General features: G+C 44.9%; 1 protein-coding gene across 3 annotated transcripts in view; it reads left to right on the top strand.

The window, feature by feature from the left end:
• Positions 1-19,911, top strand: part of LOC135546031 (rap guanine nucleotide exchange factor 2-like) — a 33,690-nt gene that overhangs the window by 259 nt on the left and 13,520 nt on the right. For 2 of the 3 annotated variants that reach the window (XM_064974108.1, XM_064974107.1), the window contains exons 1-13: positions 1-255; positions 5,064-5,195; positions 9,504-9,681; positions 11,208-11,344; positions 12,132-12,290; positions 12,653-12,805; positions 13,077-13,241; positions 15,060-15,167; positions 15,399-15,602; positions 16,831-16,939; positions 18,213-18,370; positions 18,631-18,749; positions 19,438-19,595. The exon at positions 1-255 is cut by the window's left edge and continues 258 nt beyond it. In XM_064974108.1, coding sequence (XP_064830180.1) covers positions 196-255; positions 5,064-5,195; positions 9,504-9,681; positions 11,208-11,344; positions 12,132-12,290; positions 12,653-12,805; positions 13,077-13,241; positions 15,060-15,167; positions 15,399-15,602; positions 16,831-16,939; positions 18,213-18,370; positions 18,631-18,749; positions 19,438-19,595 — 1,840 coding nt within the window. In that variant the 5' untranslated portion in view covers positions 1-195. Of the gene's footprint in view, positions 256-5,063; positions 5,196-9,503; positions 9,682-11,207; positions 11,345-12,131; positions 12,291-12,652; positions 12,806-13,076; positions 13,242-15,059; positions 15,180-15,398; positions 15,603-16,830; positions 16,940-18,212; positions 18,371-18,630; positions 18,750-19,437; positions 19,596-19,911 lie in introns of all 3 variants that reach the window. The other variant, XM_064974106.1, reaches the window with a different exon arrangement.

The raw sequence follows: 19,911 nt of genomic DNA, 5'->3' as shown, positions 1-19,911 counted from the left end.
GCTGCTGGTGCGTCTGAAACCGACGCCGGCTTCCTTCAGCATCACCCCCTCACTTCCCAGAGAGAGAGAGAGACAGCCCCGGTAGATAGCCGAGAGAGGGAGGAATTGGAGGAGGACGATGGGGAAGAGGCGCGCTGTAGCATAGAGAGCTAGACCCAGAATGTTACATTTTAGCCCGGCGTATATTGTGTCATTATGAAACCATTAGCAGCAGCAGCCAGCCATGGAGTCCCGAGCCAGCAAGATAAAAACCCGGTAAGTGACGACGTGTGCGTGTATGTTTTGCTCTATGACCGGATGTCTGGATATGATTCGCTATTCTATAGCCAGAAATGGATGGTCATCGGGTTTCTCTCAAGCCGCGCTTAGATTAATGAATACGCCGGGCCCATCCCGCTAGGCTATAGCCGAGCGCCACACAGGAGCCGTACGCCTTGAATCTCAACCTTATTTATCCGTCAGCCCGTAGTGTTGTAGGCTAGTCACCACGGCCATGTGCTCGCTGTCACACTCGGTTGCAAGGCGGTTGGAATGGTTTATGACGGATGACTCGAGAGTATCTGGGTTCCTCATTAGGTTTTATGTGACACTTACGGCACAATAGTTTGATTGCTTCTTTCTGCGCAACGCGCCCTTATTAAATAAAAGGTTAGCCGACGTCTTGTGCAAATGCAATACAAGTGTCGGAGATCAATTTTTTTGCAAGGGTTGTGTTGAGACGTGCGGTTTAATGGAGGCAGCCTTGTGTGGGCTGCTGTCCATGGTGCTAATAGTGACAGCCAGACTAGAGACAGCGATCATGCAGACATTTGTAGGCTACTGAGTGGTCTGCATATGAGCTGTACATGAATTGACAGGCTGTCAGCGACCGCTGGCATCACTCAACCCTCCGAAGCTTCGTGCCTATAGCTGCAAATCACAGCGGTAGACGGAGTGTGGAGGGTAAATTTACGTCTATGTAGCACACAGATTTAGCCTACTCTCTTTCTTACTCTCTCGCTCTTCCTCCTCAGCAAGCGAGAAGTATACACATATTTATAAGCGAATACGGTGGGAGACCAAAGAAGAGTATCATATTTCTGGAGTAGTGGCATCATGCCTGTGACTAATATGGGGAAATTGTAAGCCTATTTAGTGAGGGTAGGTGGTTGTCATAGTAGCATGGTTGTTATGAGTTAGTGCATCTATTTGTTGACCCTTGTGTGCATCTCTTTCGCTCCCTTCTTATGATATATAATTACTGTCCATTTAAAGGCATTGGACAATGCACCATTTGTTTTATATTATATTACAATATGAGTATTAGGTGATTGTCAGCAGCAAAGTTATATTATAATGGATGTCTTATGTGTTGGTTGGTAAGTGTGTTTTCTGTCACTTGCTCTCTCCCATCTCTTTGCCATGTTGTGTGCTCTGGCTGGGTTTGGTAGAGTGGTATCACAGGAATGGCTAATATCAGGCCTGTTTAATCGGACACCCAGCCCCAAACCGGCTTTAATCTCTTGATCCACCCGGCTCAGGAACACGAGAAGCCCCCAGGGGGGACTCTGGGAATAGCGCTTGCCATATCTGGTCTGCCAACATCGGCATTTATCCCACCTTCTCTCCAAACCTCAATTTTCCCCCATCTACCTTAGTTAAGTCTCTCTATTAATTCTCCAGGTAGAAGGAATCGGTCATCCAAATCAGTCACAGACCTAGTTTCACGGTTCACTGTATACCGAATCCCCATAAAGGAGGTTGAGCCCTGGCCAGCCCTTCCATCCACATCCACGGGGCTGCCGCCAGTGCGGCAATGTAGGTCATTAGGTCTACAGTGTAATTATAGGAGCGCCACATCTGCTCACCATGGACGGCACAGTTGGGAATGTGGTGTTGTGGGTTCGAGCGTTAGAGGATGCTACTGTTCTAATCCCATCATGACCTGTTGATTTGTCAATATTTGTGGCTACGGCTCAGATTAGGCAAATTGTGCGCTTTGGATGTATTTATTTTTGACCTCGAGATATTGCATGTTAATGATTTGCGCACATTTGTAGAGAGTTTGAGAAATGGTCTTGGTAATGACACATGTACAAATGTATAGCGATCAGCATCCTAGCAGCAACGCTGATTTAGAATAGTTTAGCGAGCCGTGTTGATGTTGTTAGCAGCCATTTTCTCAGAACTGGTCATGCCAGTGAACTGGGGGGGGGGGGGGGGGGTCTAGCCAGTTGCTTTAGGGTCAGGGTCTAGCCATTTGCTTTATGGTGGGGGGGGGAACAGCCTGGATATTGCTATTGACATGTGGATATCGACCATGTGTGTAAAACTCCCAACCTCTGGTCGCCCATTTGGTTTTTGATAATCCTCCCATTGCTTCATGTTCAGGGTTGTTTTCTGTTTGTCCACCATGCCATGCACTTCTACATCATGATGGAATCAGCAATCTGCTCCACCAAACATTCAAAATGCAGACCATCTCAGACTAGCCTATAGGCAGCATTGATTTTTGCGACCAATGTTTTCTTGAAACGAAAGAATACAATACAAAAATACAATGCTGTTCAATGCAGACTTCTATACAGTCTGCAATTGTCATCCATGTGTACCATTTGGAACACAACTTGGTGTCCAGTCATATAAGATGTTAACATTTCCACTTAATATATAGTGCCAAGGAATGTCATTCAGTTTGTTCAATGCAGACTGCAAATGTATACAATCTTTATAATTGTAACATAATTCAGGGTCCACTAATAATCTCTGCCCACTTTGCTGGAGGGGGTTCAGATGAGGAGATGGGGGAGAGGGGCTCTACCAGCCTGGGGGGCTTGTGGCCTGGTCCTGGCTCTAGCACCCCTGATGAACCATTTGGTTCTGTGCACCGAGCCGGTTAATGAAATGTGATTGCCGTCTTTGATACGCTGTAATGACATCACATTCACAGTTTTATTGGGGTGTGAATGTGTTGGGGTGTGGGCTAGCTTTTTTGCTCTGTGGTAACACACACTCACTTCACAGCATGATTAGTTGCCCCAAGTTAATTAATGTTTCAAAGTGTGACTTTACAAGTCATTGCTGTTCTTCACCAACTCTTTTTCAATTCTGTGACATAGTTTAGTATCTACTACAGTTCTGTGGTGGATCCTGTCCAAAAAATGTATATAGCCCAATGGAAGTGAAGAATATTGAGGAGTGACTTCTTAACCAAAGACATTCACCATAGAATATGAAGCATTTGGAAGTGTTAATTCCAGGAGCAGAACAGTCATCACTTTTCCCAACCTTTTAAAAGCTGTTGATTAAGTCATTCAAACCAATGTTAATAATGCTCCTTGTCAGCCTCACTCTCTATCCCAACACAGATTTTTACCTGCGCGCGTGTATTTGGTGGTGCTGAATAGCATGGTTAGGTGTATAGGTCTAATATCTGGATCAGTACTATTTTCCTGTTCTAGTTTGTATTCAAATTTCTTAGCTGAAGCGCTGCCAATGTTCTGCTTTTCACATTTTCTTTCCGGCAGTGACGCCCTGATTTTGAAGCATTTTAATCACATGCGCTGTGCTTTTAGGTGTGAAGATTTAAATATTCATGCCCTGTCGCTGCCAGGGGTTGGATTTAAGGAGCAAGTGCCTTCCTTAAAGCTTTGAGAATGGTAATAAATAGATAAATAAAACATTAAAACTCTCAAATATTCATATTTAACTATATCTCTTGGAATTCTGTAGCCCATATCTCCTTTTGAAACATTTAATGATTTTTCTACTCCTAACATAGACTTGGTTCCGTCCGGATTTATATTTGTGTGGATTCATGCTCCAGAATGCTAATAGCAGTTGTTGTTGTTATTCTATCTAGCCCTTTTGAGATTTCGCACCATTTTCTTCCATTAGCTTGAATGCTAATTCTGCCCTGGGAATTCTGGTGGTGGTGCGTCTCTGCCATCTCCATATAGCTTTGGAAATTGGGTCATATTCATTTTAACTGGATCTAGGTAGGCACTCTTCCATATTAAACACAGAATGATGGGCTACTTGAAGCCTCAATGTTAAATTCACTGCCTCATCATGAGTCTGTGTGTAACTAACACCACAAAATGGGAGCCAGGTAGTTATATTGTACATGCTTGTTGCCATTGGTACAGAAGTCTTGTCAAGGCTTTAGTTCAACGGGCTAGCACAATCTTGTGACGTGTTGGAGAACCAGGTTTGAATCCCAGTCGGTCACACCAGCAAGCAAGACGCAGTACCCAACTACCCTCGCTGCTTGGCCTATGTCTACTTTGTATACGCGTAAGATGAGCTCAGCAAATATGGACACGAAACCGAACGTCAAAGTTTGCCCATACCAAACGCTACACTTTCAAATTGAAATGACAACAGATCTTGCGCGCATAATAGTGTTGAGTAAATTACACTATCACAGGGGGGGCGGGGCGTAACATTCCGAGACGCAGTTTAAAATAAATGGTCTGTTATGTTAGATAAATACACGTTAAACTCCATAAATGTTCCCCACGGATACCATGAAAGTGGGAAATGTTATTAATGGCGGCTCGTTTGATTATGAGTCATTTGGAAGAAGTTCAGCGTTAACTCACAAGCTTCATTAATATTAATATGCTCTATTAAGACTGCTGTGTAGTCACAGGAGAAGGAGATGGGTTAAATTAAACAAATGTAGAGGGACATCATGAACTAAAGAAGATTAATCAGTTACACCGAGAATCAAAAAAATCACTCTGGGAACTCGCTCGCTGTCAATTCAAAGGGCATTCGGCTCCAAAAATGATTTTAACATGTCAAATCATTTCTACATTTTCGCTTTGGGAACTCTGCTCCCACGCATTCCCCTACCAACTCCACTCGTGCCCTGCCACACTAACTTCTAATGCAGACTGTACACTTTTTCGATTGCAATGTTTTGGTAAGGGCTAAATAAGTGTTGCACCCACCATGTAGCCAAGTGCCTTTTAAACGCCTGACAGCCGTGCGTCGGTGGTGTGAGTGGGTTGCGACTGGTGAAACTGACCATCTGTCTGTTTGTGTGTGATTGTGTGTGTGTGGGTGTGTGTGTGCAGCTCCCCGCGGACTTCAGTCGACTCCACCTGGCCGACGGCTTGCACCCACAGGTGACCCACGTTTCTTCCAGCCACTCAGGATGTAGTATCACCAGCGACTCTGGAAGCAGCAGCCTGTCAGACATATACCAGGTAAGCACAGTCCCCCCCCCCCCTCCCCATCTGCTCTTAAATACAAGTAAAACTAAATGCATGCTCTTCCACCGATCGCTGCCCGCACCCGCCCGCCCGACTAGCATCACTACTCAGGACGGTTCTAACTTAGAATATGTGGACAACTACAAATACCTAGGTGTCTGGTTAGACTGTAAACTCTCCTTCCAGACTCACATTAAGCATCTCCAATCCAAAATTAAATCTAGAATCGTCTTCCTAAGGCAACAAAGCCTCCTTCACTCATGCTGCTAAACATACCCTCATATAACTGACTATCCTATCGATCCTCGACTTCGGTGATGTAATTTATAAAATAGCCTCCGACACTCTACTCAGCAAATTGGATGTAGTCTATCACAGTGCCATCCATTTTGTCACCAAGGCCCACCACTGCGACCTGTATGCTCTCGTTGGCTGGCCCTCGCTTCATATTCGTCGCCAAACCCACTGGCTCCAGGTCGTTTATAATTCTTTGCTAGGTAAAGCCCCACCTTATCTCAGCTCACTGGTCACCATAGCAGCACCCACCCGTAGCACACTTTCCAGCAGGTATATTTCACTGGTCATCTCCAAAACCAACTCCAACTTTGGCTGCCTTTCCTTACAGTTCTCTGCTGCCAAGACTGGAACAAATTTCAGATCACTGAAGCTGGAGACTTATCTCCCTCACTAACTTTCAGAATTAGCTTTCAGAGCAGCTTACCGATCACTGCACCTGTACACAGCCCATCTGTAAATAGCCCAACTGTAAATATTGTTATTTATTTTTGCTCTTTTGCACCCCAGTATCTCTACTTGCACATCATCATTTGCACATCTATCACTCCAGTGTTAATGCTAAATTGTAATTATTTCGCCACTATGGCCTATTTATTGCCTTACCTCCCTAATCTTACTACATTTGCACACACTGTATATATATTTTTCTATTGTGTTTTTGACTGTACATTTGATTATGTGTAACTCTGTTGTTTTTGTTGCACTGCTATGCTTTATCTTGGCCACGTCGCAGTTGTAAATGAGAACTTGTTCTCAACTGGCCTACCTGGTTAAATAAAGGTGAAATAAAAAATAAATAAAAAAACATCCGTACAACGTCCTCTAAATGTCAATAGAGCAGTCGCCTTCCACCCCCCCCCCCAACACTCTGGAAGTAGCAACCAACCAAGCAGGCCTCCCTCAAATGTCCCCATAACCTCCCAACAACGCCCCCCCCCAACACCATCTAAACGCCCATAGAACAGAACAGGCCCCTCCCACTCCACCATCTCGTGACTGTAGTCGGGCCCCCAAAGCCAATCGCACCTAATCCTCTTACCACACACAGGCTCCCCATTGGCTCCCTACGTCGTCATCTGCTGTGTGTGTGTGTGTGTGTGTGTGTGTGTGTGTGTGTATCTGTGTGAGTGCACTGGGCGGGTGTGTATTAGTCTGTGTCAGTCTGTTGCCATTTCTGTGTGTGCAAGTGCACTATCTGTGTACAGTACATACTGCAAGTGTGTGCGTGCGTGTGGAGCATTCGTTCGGGTGCCGGTTGTGCCCAGGCCCTCATCCAGTCTTAGGGCCATCTGCTCGGTCCTCATTAACAGGTCTGCTGTAGCGTCTCCATGAAAGCCCCGTTGTCTACTGTCCGCTCTCTTTCCTCTTTCCCTCCATAACACCTTTCCTTCGCCAGTCCGCCTCTCGTTTATGATCTATCTGTCCATAGCTTCTCATCCCTCTTTTTCCCTCTCTGTCCCTCCCCATTTCTACTCCGTCCTACTCTCTCACGAATGGAGATGACCCAGACCCACCTCTCACTTCGTCTGAGGAGGTTAGATTTACCGCCTTCAACGCTTAGAGAAGATGGATGACATGATGGTAGTTCCTCCCTGGACAAGCATGTGTTTTGGGTTGATGGCTGTCCACATCAGGGCTGGAGGATAGAGTGAAGGAGGGTAGATCCAGGGTAAAGACACAGGAACATTTAGTCAGTGTATAACAACATCACGGGACTCCAATTAGATTTGTTTCCGCAGCTGCAGAGCTGTGACTGTTTGTTGCTTCAATCTCCTTAATAGTGATGAGACCAAGTCCGGTATTTTACATGGTTAAAGGACAATATTGACTTATTAGTAAGACTTTATGTCTACAATAAGACAACTGTTCAGATTTCTGAGTATTCTTGACAGATGTCTACTAGGGTGAAGCTTTTTGGCCGGTTCCTCTCATCCATGAGCCGTGTCTACTGGAGTGCGCCATCGTCTTTCTCCCAGAGAGAAGAATAGAGCTGCATCCTCTGTCACTGCCTTGCAAATATGGCCGACTGTTTTGTGTCTGAATAAATCATGAAATTGGTTCTTCAGAAGGACACATGAAAGCATTGATCCAAGAATAGCCCTGTTGAAATATTAACTACCCCCCCTTTCTTTTTTTGCTCAGCACACATTTATGGATCATACATCACATACACACGCATGTACATGCGCACACACTCACACACAGAGGGGTTCAGAGTTTCTCTGTATTTCGAGGTCACATTTGACGTTTTTGATTTGGTTTTTAACGGTTCAGGGTTCCCAGTGGGTTGCGAACATTGTGTAGCTCATTGGAAATGCTGTGCGAATCAGATCAGAAGGTGTCGCAATCTCCCTCACGAACACACTTCTCAATTATGATCAGCACACAACTCATGAGCATTTAGTCTGTCATAAGCCTGATTCATAAACCGAGGTGGGTGGCTAATATTGAATTGACATACAACAATATTTAATCAATTAAAGCTACTGTGTGAGGACTAGCCTAGATCTTACTGTAGACAAGTTATGGGGTCAATGAAGATGTCCAGTGACTCATATCTCTGCTATTTTAGGACAGTGTCCTTCTGAGGTTTGGAGCATGCCAGCAATGTTTTATTACTGTGGAATATAGCTGTTTTCTACTGGGTTTCAGCATCCATACACATTGACTTTCACATCAAGGTGAAGACGGATAGCTGTTTTCTGTTTTCACTGCTGTCGAGATTTCCAGATAACTTCAAAACAATTTTCTAGGAATCTCCATCTCAGCACCTTGGTTATTCCCTGTCGCGTGGAAAACCGACATAACTCGATCTTCAGATTTTTCAGGGTTTCACTCCTTTCACAAATCCACACACTACCAACCCCTTCCCCAAGGGAAGAACCACACCCCCCTTCACTCTCTCGTCCCATCAGGCCCCTGCCCCGCCCACATGGCTGACCTCATGACGCCCGAGTGGCTACACAGATTGCACCCTGAATCATTAATGAGACGTTTGCACATGGTGGTTAAGGAGGAATGACATTCTGGGCTACGTTCTGTGAAAGACGGGGGGAGGACTCTTTCAATTTCGGAAAAATGTAAACACAACTGACAGCCCGGGCGGTAAAGATGCGTCGTGGACTAGGCTTCTGCAGGCAATTTACTTAGGCGACTTTGTTTCTAGCTCTTGCTTTGAAAAAGGCAGGAGTTTAGGGACCGCATTCAGGTAAGAGGAGTTGGTTCGCACTCGACACATCTGGGCCAGGATTGTTTTCAGTTCTCATCTCCCTGTGTTTCATGCGTGGTTTTCGTTCTCTAGGCGGGGCTCGTGTTGAGAGCGCAAAACACGCAATATGGCCTCTCAGCGGTATTTATAGTGTGAGAGAAGCCTTGATGGATGCGCAGCGCCACACTTTCTATTAATATCTCTGTGACATTGTCAATTGCATCACTTTCGCTCCCTCTCGTTGTTAGTTTCTCTCTTTCCTCCATATTTTATCTCACTCTTTCAAAGAAGTTGTCAGGCTCTAAGTGCAAGCTGGAGTGGGAGAGCGAGAGAAAGAGTTGTGAGATAATTAGCTGGGTGTTTTATGCATAGTGGGGGGTGTTTGATAATGCAGTGTCTCTCACACGCACCTCTTACTGAACGGGCAAGATGTTGAAAATACGATTGGTGGTGTCTTTTCTTGGTTGTACTGTGTTTACCACTGACATGGTTGTCACTTTTGATGTGTTGGGTTGATGCAGGTTCTGCTTATAAGCATATTTTATTTTTCTGCCCGCCGTTATGTGAAGTTATTGCACCAAAACCCTGATTTTTATATTTGCCATCCGATAATCTCCGCCCACCAGTTTGCAGCTATTACTACATGGAGTAGATGGAATGGAGCAGACAAATGCTTAGCACAGACCAGCAACCCTTTTCCTCCACTCATGTTACTAAAACTCACTGGTTAAGCTTGATGGTGGTTGGTGTTAAGACGGAGACAACTGTTGCGTCATTGTCGTTCCTTTGACCCCCAGGCCACGGAGAACGAGCCGGGCGACATGGACCTCAGCGGCCTGCCCGAGACCGCTGTCGACTCAGAGGAGGACGACGACGAGGAGGACATGGAGCGAGCGTCGGACCCACTCATGAGCCGCGACGTTGTGCGGGACTGCCTCGAGAAGGACCCCATGGACCGCACCGATGACGACATAGGTCAGTCCGTGTGCACACAGAATCTTCCTCTAACATTCCCTCAAGGTTCCCCCCCTTTTGATTGTCTGTAAAGGAGCTTTCTCACAACATTCTGGGAGCCAAAATCTATTTACCTGGTAGCGTGCCAGTGTTTTCCTACTGTTAAGTAGTCACTAGGCAGAGTGCCTCCCTCTCCCTTCCCTGCTTTGCTATGTTGCTTCTTGCCTCAGTTTGGCTCCTTTTGGTTTTAATTGATCATGTTGGAACAGAAAGGGGAACCCTACGACTATTCCTCACTATGATTGAACCCTTACGCTGAATCTAGAAACAACTGTTAATATGCTTATTCCATTGTTTGATTACAGTACTACTGCTGAAACATCTTGTAAGTGCTCGCTAATTTTTTTTGGCAACACATTTGGAAAAGCAATGGGAACCAATTAGTTTTGGCTTTGTTCACAAAGGGGAAATCATACCCCGAGTTCCCATTGTAGGCTTATCAGAGTTTAATCAAGCATTCACAATTTTTAAAATAAACGATCCACAGCCTCACCTCCCAGTGCCACGCCCTTAGTGTATCCCAACCACCGCCCGTCTATTAGCTAGTTACTGTTAATGATGTGCCCGACTCTAGGCCTTCGTGCTCTACTGCTTTCATTAGGTGAATTTATTTAGGCCCAGAGTGATATTCTTTCTGTGTCACACAACAGCCTGTGATATCATAGGCCTGTTAGCAGCAATACAGTGATAGCGATCCAAAAAAAAGAGACTAGTTCACATTTACTCCCATTTGAAACTTCAATGTGGTGTGTGGATGATATAGTGGATGCAAAAAGAGAACCCCCAATCTCCCCGCCGCCCCTCCCCGCTCTCTGTGCCGGCAGGCTTTTTTAGGTCAATGCCGTACATCCTCGCCTCTCCTCTCCCGGCACATTAAAGTTTCAGTGCTTCCGCAGGCTTCCCACATGGTCAGCCCCGCACCCCAGACTTGCTTTCGGTGCCTTGGAAGGGGATGGAGTCCTTTGCTGGTCCAACCCCCCCCCCAAAAAAACTCCACAGCAAGCTATTTAAGGAGCCCCCCAAAAAATGCATGGCACAGGAAACAGGATAGGCAATGACCTATACAGCTGAGCTGAAAGCCCCAAATGTGAATCAAGGTTGTCAAACTGGAAGAGAATTTTGTTTTGGAACTGGCTGACTATCAAGCTATGTATCTATCTAACAATGATCACAAAATGTTTACACACAGAAGGTCGCGCAGTTGTTTTAAAAAAAATTCTAGATTAAAATGAAATTGATAGTTTGCCTTAGTGTACTTAAGATAATCCTCCCGCTGTTGGGTACTCATCACTATTGTGGGGTTGAATCTAATTCACTTTCTCTCACGCTAGCTGTGCCCTTTTTTTTGTCCAAAGCCACAGAGAAGGTGAAGGAAGAGTGAAGGACTGCCAAGTCCTCCTATGCTCTCTCTCTCTCTCTCTCTCTCTCTCTCTCTGTCTGTGTGTGTGTCAAGACCTTCCTAACCCCCCCCTCCAACCTTTCCACAGAGCAATTACTGGAGTTCATGCATCAGCTGCCAGCGTTTGCCAACATGACCATGTCGGTGAGGAGGGAGCTGTGTGCCGTCATGGTCTTTGCCGTGGTCGAGCGGGCCGGCACCATCGTCCTCAACGACGGGGAAGAGGTGTGTGTGTGTGTGTGTGTGTGTGTGGAGGGGGATGTGTCTTAAGTGACTCCCTTATGTCTGTATTGTGTGTGCCTTGAATGTGTCTGGGTTTGCATGTCTATGGCCTGCGCATGCACTTTGCCCTTGCCATTACCAATGAAGGTTTTTGATGTTCCCCCCCCCCCCTATTGAACATGAATGACTGCCATCTCCAAGCGTCTTGGGATCATAAGATTGCCTAAGGGGACCAGAAGAGAGATCACTTATCTACTTTCTCTAGAATGAAACCATTTTGGTCTGGTTTTGCATCCAAACAATAGTGAAAAGCCATTACCCTTAAGGGCAGTTCACTTCAATGGTAGTCCAGTCAATGTAAAATAACATCCCATTGAGCTGATGTGTGTTAGCAATATGTCCACAATACTGCCTTAGTGCAGTGTCTGATTTATATATATTGTTGATGATGCTATAGGGAAGAAATTGAGGGAGAAATTGATATCTTGCTATGAAATTTGATATATTTCACTATCGTAATAAAAGGGTAAGCTTCTAGTTATTGTGGCGTTAAAACTGGGCTGTTTTATGCTATTAAAAAAAATGGCGTGATACATTGGTCCAATCCTCAATCAGACATGGCTAACCTGCTAACTAATCGCTAATTGTGATTAAACAATGTGTTTCAAGGATCATTGTGGTGATCATTTCCTTCAACATTGATCCTAGCCTGATATTAAACCATTGATATCCACTGAATGATCACAGAGTACTTCTGACTGTTAACGGTTTGTGTTTATGGTCCCCCCAGCTGGACTCGTGGTCAGTGATCCTGAATGGCTCGGTGGAGGTGACGTACCCCGAGGGCAGGCCTGAGATCCTGTGTATGGGGAACAGCTTTGGGGTCTCTCCCACCATGGAGAAGGAATACATGAAGGGAGTAATGAAGACCAAGGTGGACGACTGTCAGGTAAAGGCCCAGCGCTCTGACTGGCTCTTATGATGGACGATTGGTATATTGAGCTGTGTGATTTTACTGTTGTTATTTACTTATTTACCTTGTTATTTATTTACTTATTTTACTTGCTTGAATTAAGTATCTCGTTATAATTGTAACCGTTTGCCAATAATTCAAAATGAATACACTGGGGTTAATTTACAAAGAGATTTTGTATTTATGTCAATGGTATCATAAAATAGATTGGATCTCAGCCATGTTGGTCTAAAAAGGATTGTGTCCCCAAGCTAACTACTACCCTGACTCTCTCTCTCTCTGTCTCTCTCTCTCTGTCTCTCTGTCTGTGTGTGTGTGTGTGTGTGTCTCTGCTCCAGTTTGTGTGCATAGCGCAGCAGGACTACTGCTGCATCCTCAACCAGGTGGAGAAGAACATGCAGAAGGTGGAGGAGGAGGGCGAGATCGTCATGGTCAAGGAGCACCGCGAGCTGGACCGCACCGGTACCAGGAAGGGACACATCGTCATCAAGGTGGGGTCCTTCATTCTTGAACAAAGCCTCGTAAAAGGTCCCGTGATGCGTTCATATTGGGTGTCCTAAATGCTATGTATCCAACTTTCAGTGTTACCGGAAGGATTCTGATCTAATCTCTATTATCGTTGTGAATGGGATAGAACAGAAGAAGAAAAAAGTATTGTTCACATAAATGTGGAAAGTTGCCTTTGCTGTCTTCACAGTGACATGGTACTTGAGACTCAAAACAAACGTGAATATGCTTCTCCTCGTACACCTTCTCCCTTAGGGTACGACGGAGCGTCTGACCATGCACTTGGTAGAGGAGCACTCGGTGGTGGACCCCACCTACATCGAGGACTTCCTGCTGACCTACAGAACCTTCCTCTCCAGCCCCATGGTCGTGGGCAAGAAGCTCCTCGAGTGGTTCCATGACCCAAGCCTCAGGGACAAGGTCAGCTTCCAGTACAAAAGCTTTACTATCCATTTCTGTAAAGTATTTCAGTCATTGCATTGTAATGGAAGCCTGACAGTACTTAACATCCGTAATAGCTAACGCATAGTTAATTCCACATAGATTAACAGGTGTATGCATGCAACATTCTTACATATGACCGTCCGCTTGTTTTTCACCACCTGTTTTTTTTTATACAATTAATAAAAGTAGAGACTCAGAGCTAGAAAATGATGCTTAATGTACTGCAGTTGGGAAAGTAATTCTGCTTTGAAAGTTGATTAACTTGAAGCCCACTTTTGAGAAAATGGCCCTTGAATGTTTTTGTACACCTACCGGAGAGCTCTTCTTTGTCTACACCCATTCAGTATCGTTCACACCCTCTTAAGCCTCACCCATCTCTTTAAGGATTCACATGAGGCCATGTGGTAAACACAAGTTTATTTGTCACATGCACAGAATGCAGAAGGTGTAAACGCTACAGTGATAGTACTTGCATACTTGCAATATCAATAACAGAAAGTGTCCAGAGAAAATAATTTTAGAAATATTCTATCGTCATTAGATGACGCTTACCAGATCCAAAATGATATAACCCCCCCCCCCCCCAGCCACACCTAGCTAAGTGGATGGGTTACTATTGTCTAGACATGTACACATGTTCATGAAATGCAATCGATGGCTGTAATCACACCTGCTAATTTGATGGGTCATGTAATAACCCGGCCGAAGTGGAGTCTTTTGTTTAGACATATAGCTAGCTTGGTAGCAAGCTAGCTAAACAATGAACCGGCATAACCTCAACTCATACTACTACCAACATTGTCATAGCTGTAGTGTGAATCTGCAGGAAGCTAAGGCTAACAAACTCGGTTCAATGTTGACTAGCTAACATTAGGCTATAACTAGCCATTCAAATGGATTTCTGATTCGAATAATATTACTACACGGAAAATACACATAACTTTAGCTAGCGAGCCAGCAAGCTAACGTTTGCTAGCTAACTAACAGTATACTTTAACTTGCAATTAAACATGACTTTCTGACAAAATTAGAAGCTTAGATCTGTAAAATGTAGCTAGACTCTTACCCGTATACGTGGATGAATGCTTCACGGTGGACTGGAACCATTTAACTCCGTTTTGTTTGTAGCTACATCTTGTTTGGCCAGCGTTGTGTCAATTCACTCTGGTTCTCACTGACTGTGGCGTGTGCAGAAAGTAGCCCATCCCTTATTCCTCATGATCGTTCGATAGCGCCTGCTAAATTCAGGGCATCAATCTTGTTGCAAAAAGTAGCACAACTTTTGTAGTTCTTGATGGCTAACTTTATATCTTTAAAAACGGCAAGGTAGAAAGTACTGTCAACACATACTGAAGTGCTCACATTATAGACATGGCAGAGCAATCTAAACTCATCTCCCGGCTTGTCTAGCCCATTCATTATCTCAGCCAATCATGACCAGTGGGAAGGTTCCTGACTTTTTCCATCGCTAAACCAACCAGGCTTGTATTTTATTTATAGATGGAATACAAGTTTGTTATTAAGGCAACACTTTTTTTTTTTACTTTCAAATATTGCTCCTGTGAAGTAGTGATGTGCGACATACGCCTAGTTTCCTGAAACAAGTCACATATGCTTATATACACGCAGATTGAATTACAGAGATGAATACATCCTTACATGCACCCACACACAGACCTAAGTGTGAGGAAATGCATCGAACTAGCTAACGTTCAATCCAAGCCCATGCTCACCCACTTTATTTGATTTTTTATTACCGTGAGTGAAAATAAACTTTCTTCTTTACATCCCCAGGTTACACGGGTAGTCTTGCTATGGGTGAACAATCACTTCAATGACTTTGAAGGCAACCCTGCAATGACTCACTTTCTTGAAGAGTTCGAAAGCAATCTTGAGAGAGAGGTCCGTGTCTCAGTTAAGCATAGCATGTTTCATATCCAGTTCAACCATCCTTTGCCTTCATTATATATTCAGTCAAGCATTCAAATGGTCAAAACATTTGCCTTGCACTAGCCTCTTGTTTCACAAATAAATGCTAAAATACATTTTTTTTCTCCCTTTCACATTGTAACAAAGTTGAGATGCAAACCCTGAATTGCGCAATATACTAAACATTCTCAATTTTCTTTACAGAAAATGTGCGGCCATCTTAGACTGTTAAACATTGCCTGTGCTGCTAAAGCCAAACTGCGTCTCGTGACACTGACCAAGCCGTCGAGGGAGGCCCCGCTAGCCTTCACCCTGCTGGGGGGCTCTGAGAAGGGCTTCCGCATCTTCATCGACAGCGTGGAGCCCGGGAGCAAGGCCGCAGAGGCCGGCCTCAAACGAGGAGACCAGGTGAAGTAACAAGAACGTTCTTTGTGTAGCGTTTTTTCACACGTTCAAAATGCTTCACATAGAAGAAAAAAGTAAGGAAAACTTCCCTCCTCCACTACCAGTGTATGTGTAGCACCCACCTGATTGATGGTATGGTTCTGCTTTGCGCCAGAAAGATCACTTGCATATCAGACAGCAATGACGGTGTAGAAGTGATGAGTGCTCATTCACAAGACTAGTTTACTCAGCACTGATTTTTCCCACTTTTCCCCAAGGGTTCCAAAGTGCCTAGGTTAAATCCAGGATGACAGCTTGGAAACCCTACTTGACTGTGCTTTCTGTGTGGCTTAAATGTTTACTCTTAAACACTTCCCTGCAGCTGCTTCCCAAAGGAAATATGAACCATAGCATCCTGCAAAGCATTTTTACTCAGACGTCAAAACGTCTCATGTAATTGCCATATACAAAGTGAGTGACTCTTAACACAGCATTTCCCAAACTCTGTCCTAGGGACCCCAAGGGGTGCACGTTTTGGTTTTTGCCATAGCACTACACAGCTGATTCAAATCATCAAAGCTTGCTGATGAATTCATTATTTGGATCAGCTGTGTAGTGCTAGGGCAAAAATCAAAACGTGCACCCCTTGGGGTCCCCAGGACTGGTAAACACTGCTCTAACGAGCTCAAATATCCTTATCAATCTCACTACCCTTTTCATCGGCCCATTAACGAGACTGCTTAGCCGAACTTAGGACCAGTGTTTCTTTTAATAAGGGCTGACCCAGAAACGACCTGATTTGCGGCATCAACACTGTGGTAATGACTGCAGAGGAAGGCCCCTCACTCAAAGAGAGATCAGAGATCACTTCCTGGTGCACCCAGAGATCACTTCCTGGTGCACCCAGAGATCACTTCCTGGTACACCCAGAGGAATGGAAGATGGCTCGGTGGCACGCTCATGTGTAAATGCAAAGTCCTTATGACAAGGCAGCACTGGTCATAAAGCAGCTAAGAGGAAATAGACAAGTAGTGTAGCTGTTAGAGAGAAGGACATGTGAAGGGGGGATTCTTCCAACACCTGGGAGGATATAGATGAGTTTCAGTGTTAAGTAATAGAATAGTTCACGTGGCTCATAATTGGGTGCTTAAGTCAGAGTTGTGGCTTTGACTCCTGCAGGAATTAAACGGATTGAGGATGTGGAGGATTACTGTATGTAATGTTGTGGTATATTTGTTTTGTCTTTGAACAGATTCTGGAGGTGAATGGGCAGAACTTTGAAAATGTCCAGCTCACCAAAGCCAATGAGATCCTGAGGAACAACACCCACTTGTCCATTTCTGTGAAAACCAATCTTTTAGGTGAGAATTTTGAGGGCAAACTAACTATGAATGTAATACTATACTGAATAAAAAAGTGTTGGTCCCATATCACAAATGGTTCATAATATGATACGCACAAAAAGCTTATTTTCCTCAAAATGTTTTGCACAAATCAGTTTACATCCCTGTTAGTGAGCATTTCTCATTTTCCAAGCTCATCCATTCACCTGACAGGTGTGGAGTATCAAGATGCTGATTAAACAGCATGGTGCGCCTTGTGCTGGGGACAGTAAAAAGCAACTCTAAAATGTGTTTTGTCACACAACACAATGCCACAGATGTCTCGAGTTTTGAGGGAGTGTGTAATTGGCATGCTGACTGCCGGAATGTCCACCAGAGCTGTTGCCAGAGAATGTAATGTTAATTGCTCTACCGTAAGCCGCCTCCGTCGTTTTAGAGAATGTGGCAGTACATCCACCCAGCCTCACAATCGCAGAGTACGTGTATGGCATCGTGTGGGCGAGTGGTTTGCTGATGTCAATGTTGTGAACAGAGTGCCCCATGGTGGCGGTGGGGTTATGGTATGGGTAGTCATAAGCTACGGACAACGAACACAATTGCATTTTATCGAATTTGAATACACAGAGATACCGTGACGAGATCCCGAGGCACATTGTCGTGCCATTCATACGACGCCATCACCTCAGGTTCCACCATGATAATGCACGGCCCCATGTCGAAAGGATATGTACACAATTCCTGGGAGCTGAAAATGTCCCAGATCTTCCATGGCCTGCATACTCGTCAAACATGTCACCCATTGAGCATGTTTGAGATGCTCTGGATCGACAGCGTGTTCCAGTTCTTGCCAATATCCAGCAACTTTGCACAGCCCTTGAATAGGAGTGGGACAACATTCCACAGGCCACAATCAACAGCCTGATCAACTCTATGCGAAGAAGATGTGTCGTGTTGCATGAGGCAAATGGTGGTCACACCAGATACTGACTGGTTTTCTGATCCACGCTCCTACCTTTTTTTTAAGCTATCTGTGACCAACAGATGCATGTCTGTATTCCCAGTCATGTGAAACCCATAGATTAGGGCCTAATGGATTTTTTTAAATTGACTGATTTCCTTATACGAACTGTAACTCATCTTTGAAAATGTTGCGTTTTTTTATATTTTTTGATCAGTATAATAACTAATACTAATAATATAAGTAACAGTATCACTAAGCCTTGTTTCACACAGTAATGAAGAGGAGCAGGTAAGAAATACTAATCCGTTTCCCGCCCTTTCATCCACCCAGTGTTCAAGGAGCTACTAGCCCGGCCGGAGCACGACCACGAGGCAGAGGGGGAGGAGGTGGACCGCAAGAATGGAGCCCCAGCACACCTACCCAAGATTGGGGACATCAAGAAGGGCTCGCGCTACTCCATCCCTGACCTGGCGGTGGACGTTGAGCAGGTGGTTTGTTATGGACTACAGTACCCATAATGCGTTGTGTATGATATCGGGCACGGATTCATTAGGCACCAAACGGAAGAAAAAAGACTGAAACAAGGAAGGGACTACCTGACATTGTCAAATCGCAAATGCTTGTTTTCGTTTTCCATTGCAAAACGTTTTGCTTCATTGTGCCTTAATGAATATGTCCCCCGGTTTGATCTCAGTAAAGACATTCCTAAAGCCTAACCTAATGGTATCCTGCCTCCTCCTTAATGCAGGTGATGGGCCTGGAGAAGGCCAGTAAGAAGGCCAAAGCCAACACGGTGGGAGGAAGGAACAAGCTCAAGAAGATCTTCGACAAGACGCTCACCAGCATCCTGCCCCCAAAACCATACAAGTAAGAGCCCAGGGGGAAATGTAACGTCACATTTGGAGAGGAAAGGAGAGTGGAAGAATAATAATAGGAGAGTTGAAGAAAATAGAAGAGGAGAGTGTGGAATAAAATGGGGTTGTATTTCTGAAGATGTATTGAGCTCTTTCCATGACGTAGACTGACCAGGTGAATTCAGGTGACGGCCGTCATCCCTTATTGATGTCACTTGTTAAATCCACTTCAATCCGTGTAGTTGAATGGAGACCGGTTAAATTATTTTTTTAAAGCCTTGAGACCTGGATTTGTGTATGTGTGCCATTCAGAGGTTGATTTAACTTTTTTTGAACGGGGTATGGTAGTAGGTGTTCAGGTGCACCGGTTTGTCTCAAGAACAGAAGAACGTTTTTCCACGCTAAACAGTTTCCATGTGTATCAAGAATGGTCCACCACCCAAAGGACATTTCCACCAATTTGTGGGAAGCATTGGAGTCCACATGGGCCAGCTTCCCTGTGGAACATTTTCGACACCTTGTACAGTCCAAGCCCCGACAAATTGAGGCTGTTCCGAGGGCAGAGGAGTGGGGGTGCACAACTCAATATTAGGATATTCTTAATGTTTTGAACACTTGTCTACTTTACTGTACAAACATCGCCCTCTATCCTCTGAAAGTGGAACTGCTTGTAACCCCTCCCTCCCTCTGTGTTTCCGTAGCGATGTGGGCGTGGGCCAGTCGCAGGACGACAGCATCGTGGGCCTGAAGCAGTCCAAGCAGATTCCGGCCTCGCTGCCTGTCAGCAGCAACCTATCGTCCAGCAACCCTGACCTGCTGCAGTCCCACCACCGCATCCTGGACTTCAACAACCAACCGGGTGAGGACAGATAGACACGCCTCCTTTGAACCTCTAGTATACAGCTGTATATGAGAAGCACAGCGTGGTTGTCTTCAGCTCCCTTGAAGCCGCCTATTTCGCATGCATTTATATACATTGCTAACCGTGCACGTACTTGGCCAGTTGTCTGGCATCCATGTTTCACACACCCATTTACGTTCTCCTACACACACTCTTTGTGTTCCTTCAGCCCCGGTCATGACAAGTGAGTATCACGCTGCTGCTGATCTGCCCACGGCAACGTTTGTCCTCTTTGACGGCTAACTGCTTTTTCGTTTACAAGCGTCCTATGGTG

This window comes from Oncorhynchus masou, chromosome 9 (assembly GCF_036934945.1).
Source record: "Oncorhynchus masou masou isolate Uvic2021 chromosome 9, UVic_Omas_1.1, whole genome shotgun sequence".
Taxonomy (NCBI): domain Eukaryota; kingdom Metazoa; phylum Chordata; class Actinopteri; order Salmoniformes; family Salmonidae; genus Oncorhynchus; species Oncorhynchus masou.
This window is presented reverse-complemented; position numbering and strand designations above follow the sequence as displayed.